Source organism: Strongylocentrotus purpuratus, unplaced genomic scaffold, assembly GCF_000002235.5.
Source record: "Strongylocentrotus purpuratus isolate Spur 01 unplaced genomic scaffold, Spur_5.0 spur5_scaffold_6, whole genome shotgun sequence".
Classification (NCBI taxonomy): domain Eukaryota; kingdom Metazoa; phylum Echinodermata; class Echinoidea; order Camarodonta; family Strongylocentrotidae; genus Strongylocentrotus; species Strongylocentrotus purpuratus.
The window spans coordinates 51001405-51020891 of record NW_022145612.1 but is presented as its reverse complement, the minus strand read 5'-3'; the positions used below and the strand labels follow the sequence as shown (position 1 = coordinate 51020891).

The window sequence follows — 19487 nt, the reverse complement described above, 5'->3', positions numbered from 1 at the left end:
ATTATAACAATTTAAATTTATAAATAACAAAATAGAAAAACAGTTTAAAAAAAAAATATATACAACTATGAGCTCATTAAAGATGTATTTCTAATTCTTCAGATGGCATTTTTATATACAACAACATTTATTTTCACTTTGTTATTATCATGACACATTAATAAAATATGGCCTTTCAAGACATAATCTACATCACACATTCCTTCATAGGAGATGACCGAAGTTGCCACAATAGACTGGTAGCCTTTATCAAGAGGTTGCTACATTTTTTCACATGCTCTCTCTGATATTTTTTTCTAAATTCACAATTGATGAATTTGTTTTGAATTTTAAAACTAAAGATAAGCTTTTAATGTGATAGAATATCATTATTTCTAAGATTTTTTACTGTATACAATACTTTAAAGGCTGCATATCCTGCCCATCATAAAAAACAAAGTTGAGGTTTGGCTCACCTGTACAGCTGTGCTCTGATCAGCGAATGGTGAGCTGAAGAATGTGGTGATGATGTTCATGACAGTCTCTGTAACATACTTCTCAAGCATGATGTCTGTATGTTTCCTGTCTGTTGTTGCATTACATACCTCCAATCACAAAACAGAGTGAAGAAATACTTAAATCAATTTTTAAATACATATTTTGGTGAAATCTTTTCTTCTTCAATAATGATAATACATCTATTCATTCCATGCTAGCACTAGTCAGATCATCTACTTTCATAATCTCCTAGATTTTCAACATGATTTTTTTTATTTGGCCTTATTTAAAAATATTGAATCATTCCAGATTGCAATAAAATTTTCAGATGTTATTCCAGGTGTACATGTAGTTACAAACAAATCTTGTTGAATTTACACTTTATGTATTTCATGCTAACAATTAACTGATTTTAAATGGTGTACAGTGCATTCCAGGAAATCGATCCTGCCAGTTACCCATTTAATACTTGGGTGAAGAAAAACAATTATCAATATAATGCCCCATCTAAAGTCATATGCACTGGGCAGATATTTGTAATGCACCCTCTTGAGTGAGAGTCAAGTGAATGAACTTCTGTACCACAAAACTCCCCCTTTTGAAATACATGTATACTCCAATGACTCTACTCTTATATTAGGAAATCGACCATCTACAAGAAATGTACTAGTTAGTGACTTACCAATGCCATATCAACCAGGAAGTTTTCAAAGAGATCCCACATGTGATTGCTGGTATAGATCTCTTTCATCTCAACCTCAGTGTCCACATAACAGTGATTCAAGAAGTTGATGTAAGCATTCTTGACCTGAATAACATAAGAAAATAGAAAATACATATCAAGTGATGAGATAAGTAATTATTATCAAAAACATTTATTAGCCTCCTCCTCCCCGTCTTCTTCCTTTTCTCTTGATTATCATCATTATTAACACCATCCCACCATGTTTATCATTACCCCTCTATCTCCCCCTCCTCCCTTCTCCCCTCATCCTTCCCATCCCCTCCTCTCTCCTCTCCTTTACCTCCTCCTTCCCATCCCCTCCTCCTCCCCATCTTCTTCCTTTTCTTCTTGATTTTCATCATTATTAACACCATCCCACCATGTTTATTATTACCCCTATCTCCTCCTCCTCCCCTCCTTCTTCTTCCCTTCCCCACATCCTACCCCCTCATCATTCCTCTCCCCCTCCTCCTCCTTCCTTTCCCCCCTCCTCCCCTCCTAATCCATTCTCCCTCCTCCTCCCCTTCCCATCCTCCTCCCCACCCCTCCTACTCCCGCCACTTCCTTGTTCCCAACTCCTCCTCCCCTGTCCTCTCTTCCCACCCCCCCCCCCTCCCCCTATCCTACCAGTATCCCACATCTCACTACCCACCTCTGGTACACAGTCTATATCCGTCACCACCCTGACGATATCATCCAGCGGCAGGAGAGAATGGCACTTGATCTCCGTGTAGACATTCTTGCCCTCCGTACAGCATGCCAGGAGCTGCACGAGATGGATGTGGTACTGGGAGGGGCTGGAATCATCGATGCGCTCCCTCTCCATCCTCATCATGTTGATGAAGGAGTTGAAGGAGGCCTTGTCATTGTAGAACAGAAGAACATCTTCTCCAGCGCTCACCAACTGTTATTAGAAACAAAGGTGAAGGATTATCTACAGAATATTACAATCTCATTTCTACAGGGGAATGTAACTATAATTATTTTAGGGGAAGACATTCTGTAACTTGTCTGCAATGTCTCAGAGCTTTTGGTTCCTTTTAATCCTAGTGAGTATCATCTTGGCAGTAAACATTACAAGGGATCGTACGACACATGCTCTAAAAACAATTCCTCCATGGTTGATATCCTACAACTTACATCAAATTTCCCAACCTGAATCCTGGACCAAACACTTTACTAACCTTAACCCTAACCCTAAACCTAACCTATAACTCAATTGCAACCCTAAACCTAACCCTATATACTGGATTAAAGCCTAGAGAAGGAGCCAGAGCAATCGCTAGGTCACTTAAAGGGCTGACTAAAGCCCCCCCCCCCCCCCCCCTCATGGAGAATATAGCATTAAGGACCAGCTGACGATTAATCAATCAAAATTAAATCTTACCTCTGACATGACCATATCCTGTGTTTTCCTGATGTACTGTCCATCAGCCTTGACAATGGTCTGCAGGAACCTGAGGTACTGGACATGACGGCCCTGAGTGGCTATGTGATGGACGAAGCTCTGGACCACCTTCTCTGAGACCTCACTGCACAGCTGGACATTGTCCATGTAGATGTGCCTCATGGTCTCAGCCTCCAGCAGCTACTCATCAAAACATAAGAGAAAGAGAGAGTCAGAGAGTCATAAAAGCACAATACATGTACATGTAGCTTAAAACTTTGTAGGCATTTTAATCTTCTATATTTATGCTTACATCATCTTATGGCTTCTGCAATCTTTCATATTTCATCTAAATGAACATTAGCATTCATAAACTAAAGAAAGGAATTTTGTAGTTTAACAAAAAAAATGCATGGAAAAAGGAAAATCATTACTGGACATGGTATAGACCACTTTACAGTTCTGCAGTGGCCTTCCATACTCTACTAGATAATAGATAATAAGAATTTTATCTCTTTCAATTTTGTTTATTAAAAAGATGATTGATAAGTTGAACTTGCTTATTTTGGATACAAATAAGTAAAGGAAAACTAATAGAACAACCTCACAATTTGTTTACATTGTGATTGGCAACAGTATAACTTCTTACCCCTGGATTAAGGAAAAGGTGGATGTGTTTGTGAAGAAGAAGCTGATTGGATGGATTGCCCCAGCAGAAGTTCTGCAGGAATGCATGGGCCAATCGCAACAGCTCTAACATCCTTGTATCAGCCGCCTGTCAAGGGAGATGAAGAGAGAGAAAGAGAAAGAGAGAGAGAGTCAAGAAAAATGTGTTAGAATTTTGAGTTGTAATCATATAGGGGGGGGGGGTAGCCTAATTAGCTGGGACAGTTTAAGTTTCAAATGTGTTCCCACTCAAACTAAAGATAATGAGTAAAATAGCTTCTTTCATATGCTCCAGTCAGTAGGTACCCTATGCTGAATACACAGTTACAAATCCCTCTAGGTGGAAAGAATGTGAACTCTGCTCTTTCACTAAATTCTGTTGAAACCCTCTGATCTAAACTAGGAGACAGAAAATGACTTTCAATAGTAGTTGTTACAATTTATTGATGAATGAAAAAAGTATTACAAGTATTTTTTTTAAATATAAGTCATACCGGTAAGGTTTCATCCTATTTAAATATACGTGTAGCTGATGTAAAAAAACAGCATACAAATTATATCCTGAAAATTCCCTTTTAATTTCATTTCATTTGTTCTTTGATTGTTTCATTGAGTTATATACAAATTTTGAAGATCAAAAATATACACAAAACTATTAGTCTTTCACAATAAACTGTCATGTTACCTTATCAAACGGGATCTGTAAGAGTTCTAGCACCACTGCATGAGCACCCATGTTCCTCAGTAGCCTCTGTTCATGTTTGTTGTTCTTCCTTACTCCACCGCTTTCATTGATGCACAAGGAACTCAGACGACACAGAATCTACAAGAGACAGTATGGATCAGATATGAACTTTATATTTTTGTAATATGATTTTGACTCTTTATATGTTTAAAAAAAATATTCTCCATCAAGCTAATCAAGACTGGAAATAGGTAATTTTGAAAAGCCAAATGAGTGGCAAAAAGCAGTGCTTCCTTCAATTTTGGGCAAAAATGCAAGTGTGGCAAATGAGCAAATATACAGACAAGAAAAGAAATCAACCGAAGTGATAGCAGGCTGACTTTGCCATAAAAAATTTAATTAAAACAAATTGTATTCACAATTTTTTTTCAATAATTTCAACTCTTTTTTCTTTTCCCCCTTTCCATTTCATTGTTTTTTAAGTATAAATAAAAAAATAAAAAACAAAACTAGTATTGTGAGTGTTTAATCTAACTTCATCATCATATCTTTGTTTCTTCTTTCTTTTTCTATAACTTTTCCCTAATTCTTCTAAATGACCTGATACATGTAAGCATGACTTGTTCTTTTGATGAAATAATATATCAACAACCTTTTTACTTTGGCTGCCACATAGTGTTTAATACCAAAAGCTTTCAGTTGTGATTAGAATTTCATTACTAGGCCATTTTTTGTCAACAAAGATAAATCTGTGACAGGTGAAGAAATAAGTGTTACAAAAAGTTGCACAAGCCATATAATATAGAATACAAGATTCCAATAACAATCTACGATGAATCTTGTTCTACCCACCTGTTGAATGGTCTTGTAGTTGCGGGCACTGGTTGGGTCAACCAAAGGTCCAAGGTCAAGGTCGATGGATGACCCTTCTCCAACACTGCTTGCTTGGGACATCTAATAAAATGAAAATAATATATCAAATTATTATCTATGTAAGGCTTCCAAGTGGTACAATAAATCAGTGTATTTAATATCTTTAGCGCAGTATCCTGATGACTGATCAATATTGTTTTTGTATCGCTCAGTCATCCAACAACTTAAACTATCAATATCGATGACAAAAATAAAGCCATATTATTGAACCCAGGTAAGTCAAATTTTGTTATTTCTCTAGTAAATAAAGATAATGATAACAATATTGTATGGCTTTGTTTTTTGTGTCATACAAGAATATATTGCTCTCGCTATGACAATATATTCTTGTATCACACTTGAAGCCATCCAATATCATATAAATATCTCTTATTATAAGTATGTTAAGGTTTGTTTATACATGGTAATCAGGGACAACTCCCACCCAATGAAATCCACAACATTAAACAACCCTTTCCGAATTAATTCAGTTCAGTCATCAAGCTTGCTTTATGTCATGCCAGTATTAAAATAAATAATAAGTTTTGCCAATAAAGAAAGGGTGGGTGACAAAGAAAGGATTATCATAATACTTAGTTCAAAAAATCATCTCAACTCTACAAATCTTAGATCATAATAGCTTGAATAGAAAACAAGAGTATTGTTTGATCCTCTTTAAAATGTTTTATGTGTCTACACACTCAATATCCTTGATTGTACACTGTCTGCATAACCCAGATCAGAGTGTAAAACTAAACCATACAAATTAATTATTATGATTGTTGTTACATAGTATTTCCTTTATAAGTCCTCTTCTCAATGTCTGTATTAATTCTATTACAATATTACATACCAGTACAGAAATTGAGTGTCATGACAGGTTTTCAAAGTTAAAATAGAGACTGAAACCTTCTTTTCTTTGATTTATCAATCTAAATTCCCTCCCACACAAAAGGAGATTATAATATATGTGAGTGACAAAGATGAAATGCTAAGTGTGCTCTGGTGAATAGAAAATCTATTCCTGCCTACTGCAAATGGCAACCTGCCATAATCTCTGATATATTAACAGACAGCTTATCCTCATTTTTTATCTCTACTCTTCTGAGGGTCAACAAAAATATAAATGCACAAACCCTGATTGCAAATTTCATCTTTTTGTTCTATTTCATCTTGCGCTCTATTTCATCTTGCATTCTATCTCATGAGAATAATCGAGCGTTGTTTACACTATGGAAGCTTAAAAGATACTCTCCTACATGTAGTAATCGTAATCTAATCTGAAAAAAAATCTACACGCTTCTTCCTAATCTAATTAATAAAAGGCCTTTATTGAAAAGTACATGCTCAATGTAATATGGGCTTTAATGCTTCATCATGAACATCTTAAGATAGTCCTCTAGTACATGTTTGTCAAAGGAGTCGATCTAGGAAATATTTCCCATTGAAGAAGAATTTCATACACCCAATAGCCTTCGTGCAAAAATTGCGGATTGAAATAGCATCAAGAACATGCAATCAAAACATGAGATATTTGAAAACAAGTGACAAAGAGTTGAACAAATAGTGATTTTATAATTATAGCTTTTTTTAACCCTCTGAAGTTTTAATGTTCATGAAAGCAATCATTAGCTCGTAGGAATTAATGTCTGATGGCTCTTCAATGTGATGTATTGAGAATGATGTGAAAGCAGTGACATAGGCTTGAGTTGTTTCGGTTTGTAAACCATTGCAGCCTGGTGGTGGTGGTGTACATACATGTATATATGCTTTCATTATCCTTCATGTGATCTCTTGGTTATAGCGTTGCATGAAAGCAAGTATTTTATAGTGTAGGGCTTTACATGTGATAGAAGTGAATGCATTCAGTTCAGTCTTATTCAAAGTCTGATTTTTCTTGTGGCAAAAGTGCAAAAATGCATGTGTAAATGATGTTGACATGAAAATTGGATATGAAAATTGCATCTCAATCTTATAAGAGTTCAAAGCTTTCGTTCAAAATTACTAAATTTGAATAGTGACATGTGCGTATTTAGAGCTTTCATTATCCTTCATGTGATCTTATGGTTATAGCGTTGCATGAAAGCAAGTCTTGTTTAGTGTACAGCTTTACACGTGATAAAAGTGAATGCATTCAGTTTGGTCTTATTCAAAGTCTGATATTTATTGTGTAAGAAATGATGTTGACATCAAAGTTGGATATGAAAATTGCATCTCAATCTTACAAGAGCTCAAAGCTTTCGTTCAAAATTACTAACTTAGTGAAATGTGCTTATCAGAGCAATGCTGTAGCATTTATCTAATGCAGTAACATTCATCTAATGCAGTATCAGTTCCTTCGAAACTGCTGTAGGTAGATGAACTGTTGAAAGTTGTTTGAATGAAAGTTCTAATATCTGTACAGCACGAGGTGTTGTCATGGTAACCAAGTAATCAGCACTACCAGCAGATGTCTGAACAAGATTGAAAAAAATGCTGCATGGGGAAGTGATTGAGTTTCATTTGGGGGGGGGGGGGGTAAAATTGCAAACACTTCACTTACTTTATCAAAAAAGCAAGCATATCCATTTCATTCGATTTCTGATAAAGACCATTAGCAAATAATGGTACCGGTATTGACATGTAGTACATGAACATTTTCATTGTCATATCATATCGAATGACTAATATATATGGACAAAGATACTTGTACAAAGTAATGACACAACCTACATGTATTTTTTAAAGAGATTTTCAAAGAGCAGATAATTTAATAATTGTGTAAAAGCTAAAGACGGTTCATTTGAATGAAATTTTTAAAAATGAAATAATTAATGATCAACCACCAACAGCAAAATTCTGCTCAAAAGATTCAAGCATTAAAAAGCTTTGATGAAAGATGCCATGCCGTGAGTCATTGAAAAATAAGGAAATAAAGAGGAAAAAAGAATTTGCGACATTCATCTGCAGAAGAGATGTCTACACTCACCGGCCGATATACAGATATAGCATCTGTTCTCTTTACAAAAATGATACAAATATAAAAGCCATGATATCCAGAGTAACAAAATGCATATCTATTCTGAAAATATAGCCTGTATGATATGAAAAACATATTGCACATATGAACTGAAAAGTGACATGTACTATACGAATATTGTTTATCATTAAACAGTATGAAAAATGACCATCCTTTTTTTGAAAAATTATGATATATAACTGCAGAGTTATATTGCAGAAACCATTTGAGATAATCATGCATAGATATGGGAATGACTTTGAGGGGAAAAAATAAACCACAGGAAGTATACACTTTGGGGATTGAAAAAAAAGGAAATAAATCTGGATTTTCACTCCTAAGCCCAAAATTCAGAAGACAGAGCCCATGAAAACTGAAAATGAAAATTGCTTCATCACTCATTTTCTTGATCATTAGCTTGAACTAGGAAACTACCATTCAAGGAAGATATGATTTTTGATGTAGCAGTACTGTCAGCTCTGTCTTTGCCTACAAACAGACTGACGGCTCCCAGTTCAAACTGAGTCACATCCATGTAGTTTGCACGGTGAAGTCCAAGACGTAAATACATATCATCATATCTGACTGATAACAGCCTGTATACCTAAGTATACGTTTATACACCTGTACAAACATACACATCACTTTTTCAAAACCAAAGAGCATTAAACATGCTATCACACAAGCTAGGGACTCTTACCAGTTTTGATTTTGATTTTGACTTTGACTTCTTTCTCTTGTCATCATCATCGTCGTCATCTTTCTTCTTGCGACTCCTGTCAAGCTTGCTCTTGTAGACCCAGAGCTCAGACTTCTCCACAAGCAGCCGAAGCTCGTCCAGGTCCTTCTTGATCTGCTTGTAGTTCTCACGGTCTTTCTTGGTCACCAGCAGTTGCACCTGAACATGAGATATAACATTTTTGAACAATGCCTAATCAGTGCCTGTTGATACCCCATAATCCCCTTTTTCTTATATTAATTGAGAGCTGATTTGATGAGATAACCACCTGTCAGTGACCTTGCAGGGTGGTCTAATCCCCCTGGCGTAACTAGTACAGATGGTCTTTAAGGGATCATTGACACAAGGATAACAAACTGAAAATATTAGCCTAATGACAGCGACTCTTTATCTGATTATGACATGATGGAAGGAAAAAATTTCAACTCTGGGTTGATTTTGAGACATTAAACATGTCATTGAGAAATGATACAAAATACACAATGACAGTTAAGGTCCCCTCAAGGGAGAGTAGGTGTGGGGTAACTCTTTTATCTTTTTTTTTTCCTTTAATTCTCACTCTACCTCTATCTGTATCCAACTCAAAATGAGTGATTCTACCATCTTCACTAGTGTAATCACTACCTTGTCTATTTGCCTCTCTTTCTCTTTTCTGCCCCATTACAATGACAGTTACGACAAGCAATAAGCACATTTGATTTAGGGCAACACTCATGGAGTCTTGTTGTGATGCTAAACTTAGCCAACAGGATGTTTTTTATTGCAATGCAAACACCACTCAGGTCTATATTTGGGCAGAACATTATGCCTAGGTTAAGTGACGAGAAGATTCCTACATGTATCCCTTCAACCAAACCCCCATACTTTGACCCATTGATTTCTTAATGTCTTTCCATATGCTTAATACTAAGACCATAAAGTTCATGGACAATATCAAGGGGTCAGTGACACAAAGACGTAACGCCATTTTGGCCATTTTGAGAAACAGTGGTTTATGTGTCACTGAGCACTTAAGCCTTAATGAGTTAAGTCTATGTTTCACTAGCCATTGACTTCAATGGAGTGTTGGGTGGAGTTAAGTCTTTGTGTTTCCTGGAAAGCCCACATTTTCCTGAACATTTTGATATCAAATACTCATTTTGGCAAAATATGGAGTTACGTCTCTGAGTCACTGAACCCTCGATATGTAGAGTCCACATCACTCACCTGTTTGAAAGCTTGTAGCACCTCTTGTCTCTGGCTGAAGTGCCTGAACAGCAGCTGCAATGCCCCAGACACCAACGGTGGGTAGTCATGCATTGTCAGATGCAGCAGCACCCTCAGGAACGTCCTGCCCCCCTGCCCATCAAGGTCCAGATCAACCCCATCCATCTGGCCCTCAAAGATGCCTTCCGCCTGATCCCCAATGGCCTCCAGGTTGATCCCCGATTGGTCCGTACCCCCGCCTCCCACTGCCGTTCCCCCTCCTGCTGTCCCTGTATTGTTGGATATGTGGGAGGATGTGGAGTTGGTGGACCCATTCTGGTTGGGGACCGGCTGTTGCGGTTGACCGGTTTGGTCCTGGCCGTCTTTGGTCTCGTCGAAGTCTCGCTTGAAGATGGACAGCAGGCAGGAGATGCGGTAGTCCAGTCGGACATTCAGAATAAACTGTTTGAGAGATAGTATAGAAGTAACAATATGGTAGCTACAGCTTTTCATACTTCACTCACAATGTAACTTGAGACAAAAAAAGTACAAATACACCAGAGTGAATCCTGTATAAAAAAGACCGCTTAAAGGAGACAAGTAACTTCTCTACAGGCAAATTGTCTTTATGTACAGGTTTCAGTACAGATTTCAATGAGAAGCCTAAGTTAGTTAATCAATGGAAACAAAATTGTGGTCTTTCTATACAGGTGGTCACTGTATTCTTGTTCACACATGCCACTGTAAGCTATGGAGGTGTACCACAAGAATTTTCTAAGCATACTGCACTTCACATTTTGTGACTAAAAATACAGATAAGTGTATATGAGCAGGACCTTTGTTGCCTGCTGCTGCTATTTTCATCTCCATTTGCCATTCATTTACACTTAGAACAAAAGAAAAATGCATCTGTTAATAATAATACCAAGCCTTCAGCAGATTTGACTTTTTCACTTTTTACCTGCAAAATCTGAATGATTTTGAGTTTGGTTTCCATGACTCTTTCATCCTCCTTATTGCCTGGATCCAGTCTATTGGTCTTGTTGGCTGGATTGGGAGTCCTACCAGCGTTAGGTAGACCAGTCCCTAGCACCATGTTTGTCATCACTGCTCCGACACCATGGATGGATCGGAACACTCCTCCCTTGCCTGTCGTATCGACATGGAGTAAAGGATTGTGTTAGGAAACAGTAAAGTCAATGTACAGTTATCAAATACATACTCTAATGACGATTGCTCTGCAGTCAGTATTCTGTACTAACCAAATTCCCAACTTTGATTCTGGACTAAAACTCTACCCTTAATCTTATATCTTTCAGAAACAAAGCCTGGAGCACTTATCACAGGAAAAAATGTGGCTGTATGACTCAAAGTTCAATTATGTCTAGTCATAATTTGTTCTTTGAGTATTCTTTTCTTAAGAAGAAATATTTAACAAGCTTTTGGGGTGTTTCTCATGATTCTGCTTACTCTCACTTTCTATGATTAATTAATGATTTTTGCAATGTGGTTTTAAGATTGAAAATAAATGATTTAAGGTGATTTGAAATTTACTTTTAAGTCTGCATAGCATTCATAGGCTATGAAGTCTGAGCATTCAGAGATAAAGTTTAACTGTTTTTAAATGAATATGTATGAAAACTTTATGAATTGGAAGCAATATGTCTTCGGTGAAATCATTAAGATATATGACTTGATTGTGATTGCAAAGAGTTTTTTTTTCTTCAAAACTTAAAGACTGGTGCGGGTTTATGAAAGGTCTATGACTGAAGAGTTAAACAAAGGAAGATATAAACATGTCAAATTTAGATGCTGCTTTGTTATATTCCCCTTTGACCAAGTCTAAATGCAGCATTGCATTTCATTGCCCAAATTGTCTACATGTTATTTACTATAAAAACTTAGTCACTCCTTCTTTTCATTATTTCATAAATTCAGGCAAGAATAGAAGTAAAAGTGCACAAATCTAAAGACGAGACATGACTTTTGCTTTCTATCATCACGTCTTCCATTGTCAGTTTTGTTGCTTAAATCTACTGCGCATTTTTGATAAATTTATCATTAGCTTTCAATAAAAACAAATGACATTTGGAAATGCATGTCCTCTGTTCTAATCAATTCTGATGAGAAATTCTTTGTAATGAATGAAAAGCTTCTGTTCATTATCTAGGCAATTTATCTGAAACTTCTAATAAATGTGACATCAGATAAAATAGAAAAATCTATTGGGATTACTTTTAATGCACATGTTTAATGCATGAAATGAATTCATTATGTAGTGTATAATCTGGTGTCAGTGCTAAAATATACCGAGAAAAAAATCTCTACTAGTTGCACTCAGGACTATAAGTCTGCACAAAAAACTTGGTACCTCATCAGGCATCAAACATTGCATCACTGAAGTAAGCACAAACAATACACTGCACTCCAAATCATTCAGTGTCTATAACTTTTAAAGATTAAGATCATAAGATGTCTACAAAACAGACATGTAACAATTTCTTAGAATTGCTACAAGTGAACACTACTGTTTACACACATTAAAATACATGCCATCACCAAGCAAAACTGTACTCACAAAATTTGACAAACTATTAGAAAGAACATTGAAGCAAAGAGCTGAGTGAATTAAAAAGTACAATGGCATTGCTGGCTATTAAAACAGTACATCGGTTAATTTGTAAAGAATGTATTTTTTTTTAAATCCTACACAGCTCATACATGTAAACTATATATCTCAAGGCATGAAAAATATGACAAGCAATTAAAAACCGGCTTTAAAAAGAAGTGAACATGGCTGCAGTATGAGGAGACTCGGATGTACCAAACTACACAGACACATACATCAATTACACAATATACAGCACGTAAAAGCACATAAAAAGTTCTGCCGGCAGCAACCAATGGCAACAATTACCCAGCAATACATAAATGAACAAGACAGGACAAAATCAGCACAATTATTATCAATAGACTGTACCTTGTTTTGGTGGCTCTGATTTTAGAAAGATTAGCAAGAGCGACATGAGGTTAATATGAGAAACGATAAAGCTACAAAAATATACAGTTGGGTACAGTGTTGAACTGACTGTACCCACACCGAGTCACATATAAGATTGGATAGAGAGAAGAAGGTAAAAAAGACAAACTACAAAACGACATATATGTACATGTATATTTAGAAGATTAGTTGTTTTATGATATCATTTACACATTACGCAGCTCTCTTTTTGATCCAGGCATTAAATGTACCATCACTGGATTAAAATCTTACCACCCTAAACCAAAAATGTTAAGTGGGACATGGCAAACCTTACATACATACATGTAATTCATGTGGTTCTTGCTCAGTCAAATTAAGTATTCTGCGGAACTATTGACACTTAAAACTTCTATAGGCCTATCAGGTTTTTATTTCTACATGTTTTTAAATTGATAACTTAAAGACTTGAAGGTCTAAAAAAGATATTGTTTGATGGTTATAGGACTCTTGTCATTTTTTGGGTTGAAGTTATCTGAGGATCACCAACAATACAGCCCAAATCAACTTATCAAGAGTGTACATGTAATACACATAATGCATGGTAACTGCTGGCCCTCAGATGCACTTAAATTTACCATCCTTAATTTATAGTTGTGTGACTATCTCCCTTTCATATACAGGTGTATCGTCCGTGATATGCCATTTTATGACAAGGTCACATGACCAGAATTCTTTTCCTACCAGAAGCAAAAACCTTATCTGACAATCATTATTCAATGGGCCATTCTCATAATGCATTCAAATTTATGACATTACTGGTCTTCGTCAAGTGTCTCTTGATCTACTTTTACATTCACCTGAATAATTACAGTATCGTTTTCAATTTCAATTCATATATCTTGAATATTACAATGCAGATTGCATACATGTAAATCGTTGTTAGGCCTTACACCTATTATGGCTTTCAAACTTTACAATGTAATCTGCATTCTAACTGCTGGAATATACAATGAATTTACTTAAAACATGGACATTTAACGCATAGTATGAAGTCAGTTCTGAACCAAACACCATGTTAGGAATCCCCATTAGTAATTTCAAAAAATTCTCAAAAACATCAGTAAGTTCTTCTCATACATGTCATATGAAGATATTATAGATATTTGCTTTTCATATGATTCCTTGCACTCATACAAGAATTACATTTCTTCTGAAAGGTGATGATAGCTTGTGGCTAGTAAAGGTCTGCTGCTCTTCCTATCAATTGATCGTATTCTAAATTTAAAGATTAACTTTAGACAAGAGTCAAGTTAGATACATAAACCATTCTTGAAACATGATTACACAAACCCTCATGTACCCTTGAATTATGCATAAATATAGCATTTATAAATACATATCTCCAGAGCATTGTATGACCAACATGGAATGATGACAAATAATGGGTCTGATAATAGTGGTGACATAAGCATTGTAGAACTTACTCTCATCCGTTAAATGTGATTGACCTCGGATAGCATAGGACCTCTTATCTAACGATATATGGATTGCAATTTCAAAATAATTGGACATTTGCTTTTTCGGCTCACAATAATTTCAGTCACAGAGTGTAAACCCCCCCCCAATTTTTTTTTTTTTTTACATTTGTTCAGTCTCAGCTATATGTAACTCATACGAACCCCCAGTTTACGAAAAACAATCTGAGTTCTTGTGTACTGCAAAATGCTTACATATAAGACAACACACTAAATTTGATTTGAAAAAAAACTTGAAAAACATAAAAATAAGTCTTTGCATTGTCTTGACACCGATAAAGTACCAAATAAATATTTAAAAGCAAGACAAAAAAAAAATTCAACTATCAAGGCAATGCACATACAATTTTTAGTACATTAAATTGTCACTTTTTAATCTAAATGGATTGGAAAAAGAACATAAATAATCTGCATCACAACAAAAAATATTTAAAATTTCTCCAAATAATAGCAAACTTTTTTAGAAAAGATGAATGAACTTCTAAAAAAAAAGCGAATCAATCTACATTACTAAGATGAGGTGATCTGTCAATTAAACTATGAATCTTGTAACTAATGCATCACTGCAAATTTTATTTCACATAAAATAAAATAATATAAAAGAAAAGAAATTATAAAAACAGAACCACACCTAATGTACATTCTAGATATTACTAAATTTCAAACTTAACAAATCTTAACGCTTGACAAGGAAGGGTAGGGCATCTTTCTAATTTAATAGTATTTTTTTTTGGGGGGGGGGAGGGGGGGGGGCGGCCTTGTTTTGTTTAGATTTTTTTTGTAAATTAGTATCAATAACTTTATAATTTCTGTTTTATGATCATTCATTCAGTATAGAGCTTTTTATGCGTCAATTTTTCATGGTTAGCCCTGAAGAATGAGTTAATGGGCTACGTTTAACTGGGCCAATTAAATTTTGGAGAAAGTGTAATCAGTAGCTTAATTGTGGAACTTAGCTCACGATTGCACTGCCAAGGTTTCAGGTGAGGATAGGAGAAATTTCCTTCAACATATGATGGGTATCTCGCTAATATAGTATCTGGATTTGGCATATTTTGGAGAAGTCAGCAAGATTTTTGCCTATGTCATTTAAGGATGTAGAAAGGAAAGATTTATATGAGATTACATCACAGAAGTTGGATGAAGGTAAAGGGGACCCTCTTTGTCTACTTATGAGTATGAAAATGAAAATGAAATGATCAAGAACTAAGTAAGGTATGGGATTACGATTTCATGAGTGGAAGGTGTATTTGTCAAATTGGACCAAATAAAAAATAAAAAAGGACTGACCAATCTCTCTGGTTGGGTCAAGCTTTCCCCCTAAGGCCAGACTGGAGGCCGGAGTGCAGTCCAGGATGGACAGAAGGGTCTTGGTCAGACGCAGGAGCTCACTGAAGCTGTAGAATCCAAAGTAGATCAAGTTCTTGGCAAGGTTCACCACCTGAGGGAGAGACAGATCAAAACAGACAGTAAGCGGCTGATCTCTTGTGATTTATTGCAATGGTGATAACCGTTTAACCATTCCCTAATCAGTCTCCTAAAAGTGAGGTATTGGATATTTGTGTTGCAATGCAATGCTGCTGATCTCAGAAAATAGGTGCTAAAGGGTCTTAGCATAAAACTGTGAGATGGGACTTGAAACAATGATATTTGCTACCTCTTCTACAAAACTTCAAGAGTCAGACTGAGTTGAAGTTAAAATTGTAGTTATCGTGATCATTGTGGTCGAAAGAACCACCCTTGAGGGAGGCAAAGCCATTAGGACAAAAGTAGAGGGAAGGAGAGAGAGAGAGAGACTCACAGAAATATCAAAATAGAGGTAAATTTCCCCACTTTATGTTTGATAAATTGAGAAGACATATTCCAAACTCATACTTCCTTAATGGCTTCTGGGAAAGTGGTAATTAGAGAAGTAGAGATAGTGAGAGAAAGAGAGAGAGGGAGAGGGAGAGGGAGAGGGAGGGAGAGAGAGAGAGAGAGAGAGAGAGGGAGAGAGAGAGAGAGAGAGCAGGAGAGAGAGGATAAGAAGAGAGAAATACAAGAAACAGAAAAGGGAAGATGAGAGAAGGGAGAGGCGAGAGTAGAGAGTGAGAGTAAGGAGAAAAAAATGGGGAATTCGCAATGCAAGATAACAAAATCTTACCTCAAAGGTGAGTTTGTTCTGCTCACTGTCGGCAAAGGACCATGTTGCTGAGACAACGTTGCATAGGTATTCCTCTACAAATTTGATGGTGTCCGAGAACTTGGGTCTAACATCCTCTTTGGCATATGTATTTCCAACGTTGTTATGAGTGTCATAGCTAATGAGATCAAAAGGTGTCAGATAAGGCCTGATTATGTCGCACAGCGGGATTTATTTGTATATTGTTGGAATGCCACATTTTAGTTTCATGTTTTCTGTTAAAAAAATTCCTGACATGCCATTCCAAGTTGGATTTAGTCCAAAGCACAGGTATGAAATCCATGAAGTAAATTTCATTCACATGCACAACTCCACTTTAAACAAAAACATGTAAATGAGCAACAACAACAAATCTATTTAAATTTTGATATCAGGAGTGTCAAATCTAACAGACATGAGCACTATACCAGGACCCACTATTATTATTATTATTATAATATATATACGTCAAAATACAAAATTGTAAAATGTGATTACAAACATTCTTTTATGGAACTTATGAGCTTATCACAAAAAGAAAAGAAAATTTACTTACTCATCAATGGTAATCTGGGTTGGTATCTCTGACCATAGCCTTGCATACTTGACAGGGGTCACCTGCTCCTGGGGGTCACGATCAACATGCATGTGAAGCATGAGCCTGGTGAAGGACGCTCGAAGGTCATACGGAAGGTTCATATCTGCCATGCAGCGAAGAATGAGATCGATGTCGAGCTGGATAGAGATCTGGTTGATGGCAAGGTACTGACGGTCCAGGCACATTTGAGAGAATAGGTCAAGCTGGTACCTACAGGGTTTGAAATGGAGTAGAGACGTTGTTCATGGAAAATAAATAATGTCAAAAAATAGCTGTGTTCTTACTACAAGGTAGATCCAATGTGGACTTGAATCATTCATTAAGCCTGAAGGTATAACGAATGAGTTTTAGATGGTGATTTGATTGTATAAATTGTTTCAACTACCGATTTATTTAGAACATGAGTACTTAAGAGAAGAAAAACATCAGGAACTCACTATATATGAAATAAGATGCATTACCAAGGAACATACAAAGTGAACATCCATACTGAAATATAGCATTCCTTCTTGTATGATAATGTAGTATCCTGATTTAATGTCTAACAATAGCCTTAAAATGAAGATTCCTAGCTCCCAAATCCCAATGACAGCTTATAACTTACCATGATATCCAATGCAAATTAAAACATACTTGATATTTTTTTCTTCAAACACACATCCTCAATATAAATCCAGTTTTCTTTCTAACCTGTAGTAACCCAGAACATCTGAATCCTCTCTGACATTGTCTGCAGCACCCATGGCAAGCTCGCGTATGCCCTTTGACCTTTGACTTTTTTCCCAGAAGAGCACGACCTCTTCCTCTTCCTCGATGGTGATGACTGGTTCACCAGGTGTGCCATCTTCGCCCTCCACTTCAATCTCCAACTCAAGCTCTGTCTTTACCAACCTGAAGAATCAAAAATAAGTTATTGTATCTGCAGTTGTCGCTCTCTACCCAGGTGTCATATTTAAGGGACTCCTAAAACACATTCTAGTAAATTTGTTTACAGAACCTAGTATTCCTTGGAAAAAAAATGGTCGAAAAGTACGATCAAATAAGAATTAATATCTCTCTAACATTCTCTGAACATACAATGTTCATGAAAGTCAACTAACTTCATTACAATGTGGTATTTTAATAATAATAATAATAAATATTTTGTGTAAAGCACATGTATCTATTTGAAAGAATAGGATATACTTTTTAATAAGTTCTGTGCTTTTCAATCCTGTTGAATTTTCAATCAGGCCTTAACAAAAAAAGATGTTGTATTGCCCTTTGCGACCGACCCCAAAATCTTGAAATCTTTCGTTGGCTTTAAAAAAATTATTTAAAAAAAAAGTTTTTTTAGAAGAAAAAAAATATAATAGCATTCAAAACTGAGAAATATCTGCCCAAAGAGCGAGAAGAGAAAAAAAAGATTTCCGACCGACCGTCCCATGTTTTGGCACCTAAAGGGCAATACAACATCTTTTTTTTAGGCCTCATTATAGTTTATCAACGTTTTAAACACACGTCTTGTTTCCAATATGACCTAACCTGATAATGTGTAATTGACTTACTTGGTCTCAATGAGGATGTCCATGTTTCTATCATTGAGAACTGATTTACAGATGAGCTCTTGGGTGATGGGGATAGCTTGATTGTTTGATACACACAGGTCTGACAGATACTCCAAGAACCTAGCAAGAAAAGGAAATGCATATCATCGTTGGTTCAAGTACTGATATAAAAAGGACATTTGTGGTTTCGATGTATCATCATGAATTAGACTTGAAGAGATAATGATATGAATGACCAACTTGAGAACCTGATCAACAAAACAAAAATATATTTAGACAGGGTTCTAACAATTTCATTGTTATTGGTATTTACCACATGGTCATTACTCCAACTCTTCATACTCAAACATTTGTCACTAACAATTTAGAGTTGTTCAAACACACAGCTGGATATGATACAAATGTATAAGCTCTGAAGATGCAGCCAATCCTGAACTTTTACCCCTTGACCAAACACTACCACCAAACATATATCAGAAACTAAACCCAATCTTAAACCATACCCACCCCCTCCTCCCCCTTTGACAACATGGTCACATTTTTATTTGTCTCACATTTGATTTTGAATGTTGAATGTAAATAAATACATTAATTGAGCTCTATAACTCTGATGAAATAAAGCCTGTTGCAAACGTTGCATGAGAAAAAGTAGGATCACTGATCTCTGATCTCCTTACCTTCTCTCCTTGTTCTTCCTGACCAGGTTGACAAAGGTCTCAATCTCCGCTGCTGTGATGTGTTTCTCAAGGAGCTTCCTGTTGTTATGTAGCAAGGCAGTGATGGTATCCTCAGCCAAGACATCATAGCCAATCTGCTCCTGCATGAAGCCAAACTGTTTGGCAATGTATTCCTGTAAACAGAGAAAAAAGGGTCATACTGTCATTCCTGGG

At 36.1% G+C, this 19487-nt stretch overlaps 1 protein-coding gene across 10 annotated transcripts in view; it reads right to left on the bottom strand.

Annotated features, from left to right (window-relative positions):
* Nucleotides 1–19487, bottom strand: part of LOC594527 (inositol 1,4,5-trisphosphate receptor) — a 108209-nt gene that overhangs the window by 37158 nt on the left and 51564 nt on the right. For 7 of the 10 annotated variants that reach the window (XM_030972394.1, XM_030972395.1, XM_030972396.1 and 4 more), the window contains 17 exons: nt 19275–19447; nt 18598–18717; nt 17741–17941; nt 17009–17260; nt 16435–16591; nt 15582–15732; nt 14241–14288; nt 10735–10922; nt 9795–10235; nt 8550–8747; nt 4792–4893; nt 3940–4077; nt 3238–3363; nt 2589–2789; nt 1854–2105; nt 1160–1285; nt 456–584 (listed from right to left, as the gene is read on the bottom strand). In XM_030972394.1, coding sequence (XP_030828254.1) covers nt 456–584; nt 1160–1285; nt 1854–2105; nt 2589–2789; nt 3238–3363; nt 3940–4077; nt 4792–4893; nt 8550–8747; nt 9795–10235; nt 10735–10922; nt 14241–14288; nt 15582–15732; nt 16435–16591; nt 17009–17260; nt 17741–17941; nt 18598–18717; nt 19275–19447 — 3003 coding nt within the window. Of the gene's footprint in view, nt 1–455; nt 585–1159; nt 1286–1853; nt 2106–2588; nt 2790–3237; nt 3364–3939; nt 4078–4791; nt 4894–8549; nt 8748–9794; nt 10236–10734; nt 10923–12753; nt 12769–14240; nt 14289–15581; nt 15733–16434; nt 16592–17008; nt 17261–17740; nt 17942–18597; nt 18718–19274; nt 19448–19487 lie in introns of all 10 variants that reach the window. The other 3 variants (XM_030972398.1, XM_030972401.1, XM_030972397.1) reach the window with 2 other exon arrangements.